Below are 18351 nucleotides of genomic sequence, written 5' to 3' on the forward strand. Positions count from 1 at the left end.
GTTCTTCCCAATGAAGATCCAGACATACTTAAGGTTTTTTAATATAAACCTGCTTGAGGCCCCGTTCTGATTTTAATCCCGGTTCCTCTGATAGAATTTTTCTAATTTAGAATATATTCTCTTACCTTTCTAATGGTTGCAACACATATTGTAGAAAGATTTAATGGGTCTATAGCTTCCAATTTCATTCCTTCTTTGAACCATTCTCCACTCTGGTCTACTTCTTTTACCTACAGGAAGTATATACACTATTACACATGTCTTTTATTTATTTATTGTATGTATGTGCATTGTAGCTGTCTTCAGAACAGGGCATAGGATCCCATCACAGATGGTTGTGAGCCACCATGTGGTTGCTGGGAATTGAACTCAGGACCTATGGAAGAACAATCAGTGCTCTTAACCACTGAGCCATCCCCTCCAGCCACACATGTCTTTTAGGATTATTTATTTATTTAGTGTGTGTGTATGTATGTGTGTATGTGTGTATATATGTATGTGTGTGTGTGCATGCCACCAAGCACATGGAGGTCAGAGGATAACTTTTGAGAGTCACTTCTTCTTTCCCACTTGTTGAGGTCGGGTCTTTCTCGTGTCCACTGCACTGTGTACCATAGGCTGTATGAGCTGCGTGCTTCCAGGTGATACTCCGATCTGTGCCTCCTATTGTGCTGTAGGAGTGCTGGGATTACACATGCACTCCACAGTATCTCAACCAGGCTTTTTACAGATGTTCAGAGTAATAGGACATGCAGTAGTACTTGAAGCTGCTAAACTATGCCCAGGCTGGCTTTGTGCTGATCCTCCTCTTTCAGCGTCCTAAATGTTTTTACTTTAATGATGAAAATATTCCCAACTTGCAAACATTTACTAGATGCCTTTTCCTACCTAATGTTATATTATAGCTCACAGTTTCCTTGAGGAACAGAAAGAATATATAAATACACATAGTTTAGGAATGGGTCTATTCAGGATTTGTGAAACCTGAGAACTATGTAAATTTTAATTTTTAAGTGAGTGTGGGTGATATCCATAATTTTAGGAAATGCTACAAGCCCTTTCAACCTGACTTACAAATGAGGGCTTGCAGAAACTTACCTTAGCAAATAAGTGTGGCGGTGTATCGAAATGTCCATCCTGTTTCTTTGTAATATCTACAAGGAAAAGTTAGACTAGTCTGTCAGCATTCTTGAGAAGACCAAAAACCACACCTCTTTGAAGGACTCAAACTCACAAGGTAGTAATATTCTAAAGCATGGCAAAAAAAACCTCCCATGTTTTCTGCATTTATGGTGGTGAAATAATAATAGCCCTTTTGGTTTCCAGAACACATGCATATATGCTATTACATTTATATTAATTACAATGCTGCCAATTCCACAATAAGGGAATTACAGTATCAGCAGCTTTTTTTGCTTTTGGTGTGGTGTTGGGAGATTGAAGAGAGGGCCTCATAAATGCCAAACACTCTAATACTGAACTATCTCCACAGCTCTTTTCACTTTTTGTTTTGAAGGAGGGGCTCACTAAGATGCTGAGGCTGTTCTTGAACTTATGATGAATGATCATGCCTGACCCTCCTGCATAGCTGGGACTACAGCCCTGCACCACAAGGCCTTTCTAGAACAATGTTTTTGTGTTTCATAGCATGTCTAGTTAAATTCAATCTTGCCATTTACATTAAAATTAGGTGGAAAGGACATCTCCTTATAGCTTTCAAATGGTCTGTAAAAAAAAAAAAAAAAAAAAAAAAGAGTACAACTGTAGTTGTGAGAAAAAGAGATGAAAATTGTCTTTTTGTGCCAGAAATAAAACCCATGGTCTCATGCATGAATGTACACTATCATAAATAGATAGGAAGTAGAAGGAACATCAGGATCTACACTTTGTAGGTAAGAGAAACAACCAAGTCGTTACTCAGCCTCACTAATATTATCGAAAGGTTTTGTGACAGTTGCTTACCAGATCTCTTGAATCGATGGCCTATGCTTCGAGACCACCCAATATGATGGATTAAGGGGCTGTGCATGTGGCACCAGAAGTCATCCGTTCTATCTTCACTCTCTTCATACACCAGCCGTAGTCTTCCCCCAATTACACTTTCTACCACTGCTACTCTTGTTCGACATAAATGCCTCTTGTCAACAACTTCTACTCTCATGCAAGGTTTGAAAGGATATTGCATACTCTCAGAAACCTTCAAACAAAAGCAGAAAAAAATCTTGTTGGAGACTCATGACAAAGGTCTATATGCAGCTTTAATATTGTCCTCCCTTCTTGTCTGTCTGTCTATCTGTCTGCCTGCCTGCCCCAACCCCCCCCCCCTCATCAATCTGATCTATGAGCGACAAGGTAGCCCAGGCTGTTTTGGAACCTGCTATATAGATAAAGCTTACCTTGAATTTACAGATACCTACCAGCCTCTGCTTCCTAAGTGCAAGGATTAAATGTAGGAACCACCATGCCTGGCTCTTGTTTTGTTTTGGGGGACAGGGTTTCACTCTTTAGCCTAGAGGAAACTTCTAGCCACCCTTCTGTCCCAGTCCCCTCAGTATTGAGATTATGGGTATGAGTCATCCTCTCTGAAAATGTATTTGGTATTTAACCGTTCAGAAGCTACAATTCTTTAAAAGCCTTTCTAAATCATTCTTTTAAAAGAGCTCTTCAATTCTTTAAGGATCCTACTTTTACCTTTTGTGAGAAATCAGGAGGAAGCGTTTTGGCACCAGTAAGTCTTTTTACTAGAAAAGCTTTCCAGTTTGTATATTTATGTTGAACAGCTAAAATAAAAGAAATAAGTAGTTATCCTTTAGCAGACAAAACTGTTTCACAAATTAATAATAATAAAAAAAAAAAAACCCAAAACAAAGAAACAAGGTTAGCAACAAGTTATGAGTATTAAGGTGATTGACGGTAGCAAGCATGGAGAAAATGAGTATATGTCTTGCTAGCATAAGAACTATCTGACACAAAAAATGTCCATTTTAATTTCTGTATTACTTTAGAATATTATGCATAAAACACCACTTAGACATATGTTTTAAATGACCGTGGGCTGGAGAGCTGGCTCAGTGGTTTAGAGCACTTGTTGCTGCTCTTGCAGGACTAGGGTTTGATTCCCAGAGCCAACATGGCAGCTCACAACTGCCTAGAACTATAGCTCTGAGGGGATCCAATGCCCTCTGTGGGTTCAGGCATGCATTTATTCATACATACATACATACACACACACACACACACACACACACACACACACACACACACACACACGCAAAATATTCATACCTACTAAGATAAATGAATCTGGAGTTTAAAATAGAATTAAATGACCATGAGGCCACTCACTTCTAGGAGGAACGAGAGGTTTTCCACTGGCTGCACACCAACCAACTGGATGAATATCAGACCCACATATATTGCACCAGAAGTCCAGAGAAGAATCATTTTCAAATCCTTCATATCTCAAAAGGGCATTATAACCTAAAGCCAACAAATCAATCATAGTAAAAAACAAAATTAAAATTAAACAAAATTAAAATGATACCGCTCTTAAGGTAATGGCTGTCAAGCTTTGCTGTCCCCTTGTAGCAGAATCATCTCCGTTTATTAACAGAGGTTAGCCCCTTCTAAGGATTCCCGTGCTAGGGAATGGGATGGTGTGGAAAATCTGTGAGTCCCTTGCCAATACTGATTCTGTTGGACTATTGTTCAACTTTGAGAATCCTTTGTTAATACAAAGACAATTCTTCAGAGCATGGCTTTTTTCTCTGTATTTCAATTTTACTCATAATTTCTCAAATGCTCGGGATGGAGAACACTACAGTGGAAGAACGTGGGAGGAGGATAGTTTCTTGAGAATGGGTAGTTTTCTTTGGAGGTAGGGTCTCATATAGATGAAACTGGCATCAAACTGACTACAGGGCTGAAAACTCTTTCTCCACCTTCTAAGTGCTAAGGTGATTAAGTACAATTAACATTTCTGAAATAGTTCTTAAGAGTTTTGTTTTTGGGGTGTGTGTGTACATGCATGCAGGTCAGAGGGCAATCCCAGGTACTGGTCCTCTCCTTTCACTGTATTTGAGAAAGGATCTCTTTGTTGCCTGCTAGTGTATGAGTTTTTGGTGAATTTTTCTTGACTCTGTCTCTCACTTTGCTGTAGTAGTAGGCACTGCCTCTCCAAGGCTTACTACCAAAATAGGAAAGAATATAACTGGAAGACAAAGGAGGCAAAAAGACAAACCAGAAATATAAAACTAGAATCAGTAATTAGGAGTGATTTTTGGATAGGAAATGTGCTGATCTTGTGAACTATTTACATGCAAGTGATTCAAACACCTGGGACATAAGTGCTGTCTTTACTAGTACAACAAATAACAGAAACATTAAAGAATCTTATGTAGACAGATGTCTCAAGGAAAAGGCATGGTCTGAGGACAGGAGAAAATACAGAGTTTAGGACTCTTGCCAGAGTGATCAAAGGCACAGATGTAGTTTACTAGGAGAGGCCTTACCCAGCATACTCAGGCCTTGAATTCATCCCCTCAGCGCTCCAGGATACCGCCCCCCCCCCCCCCCCAGGTCTTTCTTTCTGTAATGTAGGCCAGGCTGATCTGAATCATGCTACATAGCTGGGGCTAGCCTTGAACTCAGAGACCCACCTGCCTCTGCCTCCTGAGTGCTGGGATTAAAGTGTGGGCCACTACACCTGGCATCAAAGCCACCTTTAGGTAACTCTATGGACAGTGAACAGTAAAGCAATATTTAGTGATTTAGTGTTGTTAATTGAGAGACAAGTTGGAGATTAAGTCCATCTGGCTGGCTTGGAATACTGTTTGATTTTTTTTTTTTTTTAAATGGCTGAAAGAACTGAAGGACAGTATTTCCTTCAGATAAAGTTGTGACAGCTTTATGAGATAGACTCAAATTCCACAAATAAGACTCTACAGCTATATACATTTGTTTATATGCTGATATAGTTGTTCACAAGTTAAAATGAATAGAGACAGGAGTGTAATAAACTGCAAATGATACAAATCCAAGAATATTGTCTGGCTAATTATTAAAAAAAATCTGCCAACTCCTACATATATATTATTTATTTTGTAATACTTGCAAATTTTTTATACATTTTTTAAAACAAAGTTTGCGTCACTGGCATTTTTTTTAGTAAATCACCATGTATGCTTTTCACCTGCTAATTTTATAATTCCAGCAATCCAGAAGACTTTGGTAGGTAGACTGCAGTCTGTATTGGGAACTTCTATCCTTACATTTTCTGAGATATCACCCCAGCAGGTCCCCATAGGTGCCTGTCATACAAAAATTATTAAATTACCATCTTAGTAACATAAGCATGAAACATCATTCAAAATTAAGTATCATCAGTAATGGAATATTCAAATAAAGTTATCCACTCATTTTTTTCTTAATGCATAGTTTCTATTCCATGTTGTAAAGAATTTTATTCGGAGAAAGCCAGAGTCAGGATCAAATTCAAGACAGAAGACAGAATCTACAAATATTAGATCCATGTTGACTTTGAAATTCAACAGACTAAATGCAACACTTAAGTGACAATTATTCTAAAACCTGAATCACAAACTTGGCGGACATCATAATATCAAGCTGACTTGAGGAACTTAAGTGTTTTTAATGTGCACTGAGTGAAAAATACTTTACCCCTTAATTTCTAAAAATCTTGCCCAAGAATAGAGGAAAATAATCTCAATTAACAGGCATTATTCAACATGATCCAGAGAAATAGAACAGGTATCTATATTTGAAATGTAAATTAAATCCACATAAGGTAAATACAGACTATTAAGACAGACAGGAAAAAGCAGTGAAAGGGTAATTAAAGAGGGACTTGAAGCGATCTGGGAAATAAGGCCCACAGAAAACAGTTAATTTATTATTTCAAAATTTCTTATGCAACAATTACTATGAAAAGAAAACTTCCAGCTGCTGACCACAGGCCTCCACACCACTGGTTAGGATGGCAACTGAGAAAAGTACTTAAGAGTATAACAACTGCATTCCCCAAAAGGTAACATGTTCCCGAACCATTTCTACGAATCCCTAAACTACAAGGCAATATACAATTACTTGGATTTTATGGAATAGTAAATTAAGTCAAGCACATGAGTTTATAATTATTCATTAGGGCTGAAAATTCTAGTCTCTGTGGCCCTGGATAACCAACATTTTCATGAAATGTAGAACACTGGACATAAATAAAAAGGGCGAGGTTCTTGAAGACCTGATAATAGGGATAAATTAGGTAAAAATAAAACAGCCTCAAAACTAAAAGATAAGCAAGCAAGGACATCAACTAGCAAATATGGACATTGGGAAAGAAAATATATTCTGTCAAAGGAAAAGCCCCTAATACTGTGATGGTAAACCCAGTCAGTCAGTCTAAAACAACATTTAATTCCTGTCCTCTAAACAGTTAATAAATCTCTGAAGGAAACAGAATGTCAAAAAAAATAGTGAATTAAGATAGATCTAGAAGCCAAAGACATAGCAGTAATGGCTAACACTTTGAGTAGCAAGCAATGAATATACCTTACTCACTTGGAGACATGCCCAATCTCAACTGTTTGTAACTATGGGGAGGAAACACACATATATCTTCCCAAGAGAAGAGTAAAAAATAAAACTACTCCCATCCCCCACTTGACACAGGGTTTTGCTATGTAGTTCAGGCTGGCCTGGAATTTGCCATGTACATCACACTGGCCTTAAATTTGAAATCCTCCTGCCACAGCCTCCCCACATCCCAAGTGCTAGCCTTACAGGTGTGTGTGCCATCATACCTGCTTTTCCTTTTGAAACAGGAAGACTAGACCCTTCAGGTTCTGCTACCTCTCCCTACATCACTCTAGACTGTAGGGCCATCCCTAATGCCAGCAGATAAGATTAGAAAAGGAGTGGCTAGAAGGAAGACAGATAGTATAAACTAAGCTAACATATATTAATACAAAGACCATATATTTGTTTCTTGTGATGATTAACAACCAGAGAAGATAGGTAAATGCATGCATAAAGCTGCATTAAACTATAGTAGGGTAGCTACTCTTTACTGGACTGCCAAATCTGTGAATTTGACTTTTATTGAGAAGAGGCATGACTGCTGACATGCTACAGATTAGGTGGGCACAATACTAAAAAATAATACTAAAAAATGAAATTTGCATACAGGACTCCTTTCTCAGCTAGACTTGACAATTTATGGTGCTGATTCCCTTTTAAAGCTTCAATATTATTTTTGGAGAAAATATCTTTTAATGCTATTTATTAAAGAAAAGACGTATCAGTGTTTACTTAAAAACAAACAACAACAAAAAAAGGTAATGTTCACTTGAGTGGGAGATCTTTGGTTTGGTCCCTATAGTCTGGATTGGTATAGGAGAAAGTAGCAGAAAGTGACATTTGTTCTTGCCTGTAAGGTTGTGGTTCTGCTAGGCCCTCTTAAACCAATCCATATAGTTCACTCTATTAAAAAAAAATGAAGAAACAAAAATCAACAAGATAGAGCACTACAGTTACAACATAGTATGTGCTCGATGTGTTGAAATAATAGTGATTTCATAGATAAATCTGCCCTTTTGTTTTAAATGAATATTCTTTTAAGTGTGGAAGACTGAATGACCCAGGGCTTGACAGCCATCTTCATCCAAGTCATCTGCCTTCTCTTGCTGGCAGGAGGGACACCTTCAAAGTCTGGATTGGCATAGCATGAACTAGCAGAACCATCATTTACAGGTAACAACAAATTTACCTTCCAGACTCAGGATGCGAGGTCTACCTCAGGCTCCTCCCAAACAAGGAAGATCTGCTCCACCACTTCCTGCTCCAGGGCCTCTCGTGAGAGCTATCTGGGAGCGACTCTCCTTCCCTGCAAAGTAAGCTGTCATCAGGTCCTGTAGAGATGGCCAAATCCAAATGCTGAGGGGTCCCCAACACAAATGTATGATAACCTTCATCTATCTATCTGAAAGAAAATAATCTGGCAAGAAGTCTTATTTCCTTACTGCAAGAACATTCTCAGGTACTCCAAGTAGCCCAGATGACTGGTACTCAGATTCTCAGAGGGCACACATAATGCGAACAGAGACAAAGATTCACTTCTACAGTACTGCTAACCTGTAACTTTTGATAACCACGACCAACCTTCAGAGAGTATAAATGGGCAGAGGTTAGACTTGAAATTGCAGGTAGGAAACCAAGAAAGCAATTATCCCCATGATAAAGCAAACTCCCATCATTATAATTCTTCAGAACAAAAAATAGTATATGGTTATTAATGTGTATCTATTAGAAAAAGATTAAATAAATTTGGTCATAAAAGACAAGAAAAGAAGCTGGGCACAGTGCCGCACATCTGTAATAGCAGTACTTGGGAGGCTGATGCAGGAACTCTGGGTTTGAAGCTAGCTTGGGATACATAGCAAGGCCCTTTCTCAACTTCCACCATGACCAAACCAAACAAAACAAAACAGAACAAAAGTTTACTATCATCTCATTCTCTCTAGAAAGTATACTCACCTTTTGATCAGACACAAGAATCTATGGGGTGGGGATAATACTAGCACAGAGATGTAGGGCACAAGGAAAATGGAATGCATGAAAATGTCTGAGAAAAAATGCTATATATATGTTTTTTAAAAAAGGAAGAAGAGGTCACTAATTTAAAGCTTTCCACCCCCTTTTTGAGACAAAGTCTTACTCTGTAGCCTAGGTTAGCCTGAAACTCACTATGTAGACTAAGTTAGCCTTATACTTGCTGTGATCCTCCTGCCTCAGCTTCTCAAACAAGGAAGCCTTCTAAGTGGTAAGATTACAGTTATGCACTACTACACTTGGGTTTAAAACTCCTTAATTAAAATAAAACAAAACACAGGTTAATCACCAGGAGACCTCCCCACCATAAAACAAACAAACAAAGCAAAAAACAAAATCCACTCTGGGAAAAGAGTACGAAGTTAAGACAGTAACATAGGTTTGTTTAGGCTTCCTTTTAATTTAGATTTCCCTGTAAACCCACGGCAGGCAGGCAGGCAGGCAGGCAGGCAACTTTCAGGGTGGGGCTTGCTACCTTTGCAGAGAATACACTTTATGCTTCTGTTAGTGTGGGAGGAAACCAACTCAATGTTTATTTTCATTAGAAAGACATTTTATAATCTAAGATAATACACAGAGGTCTTATCTGTATTTATAATAAAGTTATATTATGTATTTTCCAGAGTTCTCTCTGCATGGGTCAAAGACAGAGTGCGATATACTCTAAAAGGTAACTTCAGTAGGAAAAGTATTTCTCATAAACATGTGTCTAAGAAATTATATCATGAATTTTACTTTGAAGCTAAGCTATTGATATCACTCATATACAAAAACAAGAGGGCTTCTGTTTTTCTATCATTAAAACAAGTATGTATGATACACAGTGCAAATAAGAAAAAACTTATTTCTTCAAGAAAACTACACCCAGGTTAGAAACAAAAACAACAGAAAGACTATATTATGTTAATGATACCAGGTATACTCATGGAGGCCGAATGAAAAGGTCAAATAAACTCTGCTTTCAAGTTGTGGTAGATCATGCCTCCAATCCTAACATATAAGAAGCTGAGGCAGGAGGCCTGCTATGAGTTCCGGAGTAGTTTGGTTTACAGAGATCCTGTTTTGAAAAGCAACCAGTCAACAAATCATCCCACAACCCATATCACAAAACCCAGCGCCGTTCCCCAAATCCCAAGTCACAGGGCAGCTAGCTACATATGATGGCACATCTGCACAGTCCCTCTTGCAAGGCTGAGGCAAAAACATTTTTAATTCCAGGTCAGTCTGGGCTATGTAGGGAGAGATTCTATTTCAGTTCTCTGCAAACATCTCGAGCGCGCGCGCGCACACACACACACACACACACACACACACACACACACACACGATAAATAAATAGCTGTGACTCTGATGAATCCATATAACATATCTAAGTGGTATATGGTTGTATTAGTACTATGTAGATTTTTTTTCCTTGTATGGATACTACTAACCAAAAACTAAAAAAGAGCCAAAGAAATGACTCAGTGCAAACTGCTCTTGTAGAGAACTTTGTTTTCTGACATCCATGTCAGGGAGTTCATACCACTTGAATTCCTGCTCCAGGGGATCTGACATCTTTGGCCATCATGGGCATCTGTACTAGGTATGCATGCCCACATGTAGGCATATACATAATTAAAAGTAATCTGAAAAAGAACTGAAGACTTTAAATTGTAAAGTTTAAAATTATAATCCAGCTTCTCAAAAAAGTGGTCAAAGCTTTATTGAAGAGATGGTCTAGGTGATGGGAAGCTTTGAAGAAGTTGCCAGCTCTGTGACTATGCTACTATATTATAGACCGTTTTTCTTCTCTTTTGTTTTAAGGTTTTTGATAAAGGTCTGATTCTGCAGCCAGGTGGGGCTGAAGTTCACAATGCTCTTACCTCAGCTTCCTGACCGCTGGGATAACAAATATTTGTCACCATATCTGGCTGATTGAGGATTAAGTAAAAATATACCCATTTCAGTGATTTCCAACTTAGGATTTGTCAAGGAAAGGCCAAGGATTGGAGACCAAAGCTCTGACAGAATTTACTCTGTTAAACCAGTAAGTGTGGTTTCTTGCTGTGACTGAGGTCTAAGTCAGATTTAATTAGGTAAGAAATAATATATGAAAGGACAAAAAGGAGTCAATTTTCACTGCAGACTTATCTTTTTGGTGGCACTGAGGTCACATCAACTTGCTCATGCTGGCCTTAAACTTGTGAACATTTTATAGCCAAGACTTCGATATAGCAGCAGGATTGGTTCCAAAGATTGTTTATTTATTTACTTATTTACTAGTCAAAGCCATGGCATATCACTTTGTTGGCCTAGCACTCAAAGTATCTTAGGCTGGCTGCAAACACAAAGGCAGGATACTTGGCTTAGCCTCTTGAATGCTGGGATTACAGCTATATAACACCATGCTTGCCTCTAAGGTAGATATCTTTATTTTTCTAAATTTTATTTTTATTTTAAATTATGTTTTTGTATATGTGTCTTTATGCACGTGAACTGATGGTCATAGAGGCCATAGGCATCAGATCTCTGTGTTGCTGGAGTTCTAGGCAGTTCTGAACCACTTAACATGGGTGCTGGGAATAGAAGTTGGATCCCATGCAAGAGCAATATATGCACTTTATTTGCTGAGCCATCTCTCTAGCCTTATAATATACTTTGTAGGAACTTTGTTTCTAGAAATTTAAAGAATTTCTCACTTGAAAATGCCTGACTGTTAAGTGCTAAGATAGGGTATCTGGAGGAGGTTAGTTAAGCAGAGAATCCAATCCAGGCTCAGGATTTGGACAGCACACTCATACCAATTTTTGTTTCAACCAGACAGCTTTGGTTTTGCATCTCACATTAGAGATGTGTATTTGCAGTTAGGTTTGAAAAATAATTTCTACCAATGTGAAGGTGCCTATCTGGTACCTGAGTGCGCAAGAGGGCAGATGTTGAGTCTCTAAGAAGAAAACCCTACTAGAGAATGTGTTAAGTCTTAGAAGGATACTGGTATGAGACAGGGTCTCTGCTTCCAGCAATTCCTGGTAAAGCCTTCCTATAGCCCAAACCAGTAACTTTTCTTAGAAAGATATCAAATGATCTCGGGGTGGGGGTGGGGAATATTGGAGAGTCAACTGAAGATTAAAACTGAGTTTAGCATATGGTCTACCTCTCAAATCAAATGGCTTCAATGGAAATGTTTATTTTTTATTTATTTTATGCATATGAGTATACCACAATTGCTCTCTTCAGACACATAGACTCCATTACAGATGGTTGTGAGCCACCATGTGGTTGCTGGGAATTGAACTCAGGACCCCTGGAAGAGCAGTCAGTGCTCTTAACCGCTGAGCCATCTCTCCAGCCCCCAGAAAATGTTTATTAAAGCAACAAAGTGAATTCACTGTACTAAGACAAAGTGTTTCCTCTCTAATAAAAAGAAAACAGTAAAGAAAGGTGAGTGGAATAGGAACTGGTTCTGAACGAAAAAGTGAAGGTCCCATGTTATCCTTACTGAGTAAGTTAGCTGTCCAATCTACACCACAGAACAGCCTCTATTGCTAGTCTTCAACTCTCTTTGTAGCTGAGACTAGCCTTGAACTCTTGATGAATGCACTTGCTTCTACCTTCCAAGTGCTGGGATTATAGGTATATGCTATCACACCTAGATCCTGAAACTAAATTTTAAATTATATTCTTCTTGTTTAAAAAAAAAGAAGCAAATTGTTACAAGTCTAAAGGCCCTTTCTTACCATCTCTATCCCCATTCAAACAGCTCCCCTGCACAGAAACACAACTATCAGTTTAGTATACAGCTTTCCAGTCCTTTCTAGAATCACACTTATTTCCAGGGTACAATTTCTTGTTCTATGACCTTATCAGTTTTAAAATAGCAAAGCTTTAAGCAAAACCAACCAACTTAATTACTGTAAGAGATATACTCACAAAGAACTTTATTTTCATATAACTGTTCAAAGATATGGACAGGAAATGAAACACAGTTTCAGGACTTCGAAATGCTATTTTTAAAATATCCTGGCTACTTATATAAAAAGGCATGACCTAATTCATGACATAAAACATTAAAAAGAAGATCTGAAGAAAGATGAAAGCCATTTAAAAAGAGACAACAGACAGATGTATCAGGAATCTGGGATGAAGACTTACTATGGAATTCTGAGCACCTAAGCACCACAGAGCACCACTGAGGACTGAGCTTGTGACCTATGCTCTGCAGTGGTAGGAATGGGCTCTCCTGCCAGTGGCTGTGTAGGTGTCCTGTCAGTGAGTGCTATCCAGCTCTGCACTTCTCTTTCTACTTGGACATGGCACGGCCACACACATCACCTATTTTCTAGCTTGACATTATTTGCCAATAGCACAGCATGAGTCACTCACTTGACACAGGTAAACACCGAAAGGTTGCATTTTAGGCTCTCTTAGATGGCATGTTACAAAGGGCTTAACATTTGTACATTAAAGGAAGAAAACCAACAAATTCATGCACCGGGATTTAATATATTTATACCAGTGAATTAATATGCATGAGTCTGTCAAAAAAAATCCTTCTTCACTGGCAGAATAAGTGAGAACTCATTTGAATTTCATGGTAAGAAAGCATGTGTGGTTTTGTTCACATGTTGTTATTTAATAAAGCCCTTAGCAGAATGCTAAGTGTGAACAAAACTTCATTAATTTCTAACTTTTTTCCTGTTCATGTATGCACAGAAACAGTCTTTAAATATAAGTTAATCATGTCATGTAAAGAAATATTAGAGCAAATTATCTTAAGATTAAAGTGAAATGATATCTGATACATTTTTTAAACATTAAATGCTCTGAAAAGAATATCTTTCAAAGTGTTTTTAAGAAACTTATTTCACAGGTCACTTATTTCAGCTTACAAGAAAACATTCATGCTAATTCCTTAGGGTGTGATTTTTTTTTTTTTTAACATTTGAAGGCAAAACAGGACCAAGGAAAAACACCTCTTTTAGAAATTACTTGATCAAATCCCAAAGTTCTTGAGATAAAGGTCTTAGGCTGACCATGTGACATGCTAGCAGCAAGCCAGGTGTGTTAGCAACCACCTGTCCCTGAACTCTAATACTTCAAAAGCCCTCAAAAGGGGTTTTTTTTTTTTTTTTTTTTTTTTTTAATGTGAAGATTTTACTACAAAACATAAGAAGTTATTTTTAGCTATTAAGTATAATAATAAAGGACAAACATTTTCTCTTTTGGTATAAGCAAACACTTTCTAAGGATAAGATGATGAGATGTTATTGTACATTCAGATTTAAAGATCAAATATTTCATGGCATGAAAGAAATTCCATACTCACATGCTTAAAACAGGCAACTGGAGCTGCTATGAAGCTATTGCTGTTGATGTAGTTACCCCAGCTGAAGCCTTCCACGGAGATTGCTGAAATAAAATAAATTTAGATATAATTCTCTAACATTTTATTTACAAAAATTTATTTATTGTTAAGGCCTAGGTAACAGTTATATGGCTAGTCTGCCATTATAAGAAAACTTTCTCATATGTTTCTACTGTTACTAGGAAACTTACTGTTTTTTTTTTCTTTCTTTCTTTTTTAAAAATTGTATTTAATCTTTTTTTACAGTCCAGATTTTATCCCCCTCCTGGTCTACCCTCTGACTGTTCGATATCCCATACCTTTCCACTGGCCCCATCTCCACAAGGATATCCCTCCCTTTCCCACCCCATCCCCCAAACTAGGAAACTTTCTAATACCAAGATTGATTACATATTTTGTTATGTTCTGTGCCCCTGAAAACCAACCACGATAGAAGTCAGTAAAACTATTTTATATATTTACCTACAATAAGCTTGGAGCCAAACCAACCACCCAGAAGCACTTCCTGCACCTCTGTATAAGCTTTTATGGTATAAGCTACCCCTGGGATAGATTTAACATAAGAGAGACACCTGCAACAAATTAATAAACTATTTGGAATAAGACTTCCATAGTGAGTAGTGGCCTAGTGTTTTAAGTTCCCAAGACTTCCCTGGAAACTGATATTCTACTTGGCAGAAATATGGAGACATATATGTGGGTAACTGACATCCCAGTAGACAAGTCAGGACATGGTTATTAGACAAGGGAAGTCCCCTGACACAGCTGAATACCCCACCCAAAAGGAGCAAGATAAATGTACAAAGACATGCTCCTAAGGAAATCCCTTATCCCTAAATCCTGATTGGTGAAATAATTGGGCACTGATGTTTGTACATTTTGAGCTTAAAAACCCTGTAGGATCTAACTCGGGGTCATGGTTCAGTTCCCAAATCTGGACCATGGGCTTAGTCGACCAGTCCGGGAGCATATGCTAAATAAACTAGCTGTGTCTGACTAAGATCATGTTTGTGTGGTTTGTGAAGTAATTCCTGAATCCGAACACTTATTTATTGTGTGTTAGGGAGCATGTGGATGCAAAAGCACGTGGAGGTCACAGGATAGCTTCTGGGAGTTGGTTCTCTCCTTATAGTATGTGGGTTCTAGGGACTACATTCAGGTTTCTAGGCTTGGTCTCAAGTACTCTTACCTGCTGAGCCATTTCGCTAGTCTGAAAGTTGCTACTGTTTTTTATTATTATTGTTGTTGTTGCTTTGGTTTTTGAGACCGAGTTTCTCTGTTCTAGCCCTGGCTGTCCTGGAACTCACTCTGTAGACCATGTTGGGCTCAAATTCAGAGATCTACTTGCCTCTGCCTTCCAAGTGCTGGGATTAAAGGTGTGTACCACCATTGCCTGGCTTTGAAAATTATCTTTTTTTTTTTTTTTTTTTAAAAACTTGAAAAGAAATAAAATTAATATTTTGGAAAGAAAACCTTCAGTGAGATGTGATGATGACACATGCGTGTACTCAAAGCACTTAATAGATGATGGCAGGAGGATCACAGTCAACTAGGGCTGTATAGTAAAACTCTCACCAGAAGAATAAAGTAGCTAAATAATACAAGCTTTTATTAGTTAAGCCCGTTTTAAGTACTTGCTACTAAAAGTATGTCAGATTTCAGAGTTTCATGGATTTTTAGGCATCTACATGTACTTTATTGGTGCTTAAATATTTCAAAACATTTGGATTTCAGATCTTCCTTTTGGTTGTGCTGTGAACTGAATGAGGACCTTACGTACTAGGTGAAGACTATCACTTAACAAGTGCCTTCTCCCAGATCAGAGTTCGTATTTTCTGTTAGGAATGTCCCACTTGTATTTATAAATACAATACCATCAGTATTGTACCAACGTCTTTATGTGTCAATTATTCCCCTTTGCAACAGTTAACCAACCAACCATCTGATACCAGGAAGCACACAAGTCTAAATGTGCCAATAGAAAACACACACACAACTCAAACACAACCCAAGGTTAAAATGCTGTTACTTGAAACTAGGCGAATAAATAATATTTCATTTTTATTACACTTACCAGAATTACCTGCTTTTGTCTTTGCTTGATTTTGCAAGGTAGCTTGATACTGAGCATAGGCAGCTAATTTAGCAACTAAAGGTTGTTTTTGAAGGACTTTTGCTTTCTTTGTTGGAGGCTTACCCTGAAACAAGAAAAGTTAAGTAAATAGGATTCTTCTTCATCCCTTCATAACCAAAATCTGACATGACTGCACACTACTCATTCTGCTTAAATACTGAGGGGTTTAGAAAATTATTAAAGCAGAGAAAACATACAAGGAATTTTAACATTAGAGTTTTTTTTTCTTTTTGAGTTTTGCTACAATGTAATTATCTAATATGGGCAGTAGAGCTGGTGCAGACTAAAACAGCAATATGCGAATTAATATGTTAATAAAAATTATATCCCATAAAGTGTTAAAATATAGGATGTGGTGGACACTCCACTTCCTCTTAGAGTAGAAAGAATCAGGGTTATTCATCATGCAGCGGCAGAGCAATGCTACTGATGTGGTAAGAGAAGTCAACTGAGTGTTCAAAGAGCAGGTGACTGAGGTTTATACCTTTAGTGCTAACGCAAAAGGTCAATGACATAATGATCATGGCCAAATTCAGTGTGACAAACTGCATCCATTTGGGTACAGACCACTGCTCAGGATCTTTGGGAACTGTCTATCTGAAATATAGAAATACATCTAAGTGATGTATTTCCTTCATCTGGGGGATTTAAATAACTCAGTGCTATGTAATGATCACAATACACTAAAAAAGAGAAAAACTGTGATCATACAAAAGAGAATTACAAAAATCAGTACTATAATACCTTCAGAAATTTTTAGATGGTATATTAACAACTGAGTCAAGGAAGTCAAGACACCAGTACTTGGTCAGCACTAACATATATTTAAAAGAAGATGATTTTCTTTTTATTTCATGGATGTTTTAAAAGAGTTGAGTTATATTAACCAAACATATTTGGTTAAGGCATCAAGCTGGATATATTCAAAAGTACAAAGCTGAACTTGCCTACTATGAACAAAGTTGGGGTTCACCCCAGCAATAAAAACCTTAAGAACAAAAAACAAAATTCAAAGTACAGAGCAAAGTTGAGGGAAGAAAACAAAACAAAAAAAACCCCAAAACGAATCATTCTCTGCCTTGATAGGAACTAAAGGATAAACTGGAGAGGAGCACTAGAGAATAGCTTTATGTTCTACATAGAACAAGGTATTTAATTGTACTTATGTGTTAAAGGCCTTATTTATACAGATAATTTATAGCTATTGTGGATAGCATGTTTCACTGTGTAAGATGCTCCAGTTTACACTACTCATGGCTCATACATTCCTAACAGTGTAGGCTGTAAACCACTAGCCCGTAGGCAAAGGTGGAGTGCAGTGAATCACAGTCAGATGACCAGGGAGTGAAAGCCATGGGAAACAGGAAGAAGAAGAAGGTTTCTGTACCGTTACCTGAAGTCTGGCCAGAATGCTTGCCTTCTTAGAGTTTGATGAATAACTTCTTGAACAAGAAACACTACAGAAACGTTTCGTTTTAGAGTAAAAAGCATCTCGTACACCGACCATCCCACACATCTCGCAGGTAGCTAATCAATAAGATAAAAACATCAGCATGAACATCATATAATAAAATATAATGTCTCTCTACCTGTTTAGTGGTATTTAAATATATGCAATGAATTATTTTTCCCTATCTCTTACACAAATTATAGAGAAACGTTAGATAGGAATTGATGCCATGGTGGTAGTGGTGTCTCCAAAGTCTAGCAATTTCCTGAAGGCCTAAAGCCTTTAAAAAGGTTGAGAGAGTATGGTGATGCATGTTTGTAACCCAACACTGAGGGTATGAGGGTGTTTGTGTACAGAGACAGACCCTGTTTTCAACTAAGATTTCTCCTAATGCTTATCATCTGCTAACAGGCATTTTCATTCATACATATACGTATACACACACACATATATATACATACATACACACACACACACACACATATACACACATACATACATACACACACAGAGATAGATAGATAGATATATTTGTTACATGTTTTGAATTTTAGCTTTTAAATGGGTTATGAGCAAAAGACTCATACGAGGACTACAACATAGTTGGGGATTAGCAAAATGATAGCAAAAGCCTTTAAAACACTGCAAAGGTTAAAACCAAAAAACCCCAAGAATTTAGAAAAATTAAGAGGATTCTGTCAAATTATGTCCAGGGGACATGGAAGGATGAGGCAAGCTTCAATTTTGAGGTAGAAGTCTACTAGTAACTAGTTAGAGCAAGAGACAGCTACGTTT

At 37.7% G+C, this 18351-nt stretch overlaps 1 protein-coding gene across 32 annotated transcripts in view; it reads right to left on the reverse strand.

Moving 5' to 3' along the window:
- The window catches only part of Mbtd1 (mbt domain containing 1), a 58819-nt gene that overhangs the window by 19220 nt on the left and 21248 nt on the right, over positions 1–18351 (reverse strand). For 20 of the 32 annotated variants that reach the window (XM_076936011.1, XM_076936018.1, XM_076936006.1 and 17 more), the window contains 9 exons: positions 17494–17633; positions 16047–16170; positions 13934–14016; positions 5192–5309; positions 3346–3480; positions 2692–2780; positions 1963–2197; positions 1099–1154; positions 126–230 (listed from right to left, as the gene is read on the reverse strand). In XM_076936011.1, the coding sequence (XP_076792126.1) occupies positions 126–230; positions 1099–1154; positions 1963–2197; positions 2692–2780; positions 3346–3480; positions 5192–5309; positions 13934–14016; positions 16047–16170; positions 17494–17633 (1085 nt within the window). The remainder of the gene's footprint in view (positions 1–125; positions 231–1098; positions 1155–1962; positions 2198–2691; positions 2781–3345; positions 3481–5191; positions 5310–13933; positions 14017–16046; positions 16171–17493; positions 17634–18351) is intronic. The other 12 variants (XM_034504602.2, XM_034504604.1, XM_034504609.2 and 9 more) reach the window with 3 other exon arrangements.

This window comes from Arvicanthis niloticus, chromosome 6, assembly GCF_011762505.2.
Source record: "Arvicanthis niloticus isolate mArvNil1 chromosome 6, mArvNil1.pat.X, whole genome shotgun sequence".
NCBI lineage: Eukaryota > Metazoa > Chordata > Mammalia > Rodentia > Muridae > Arvicanthis > Arvicanthis niloticus.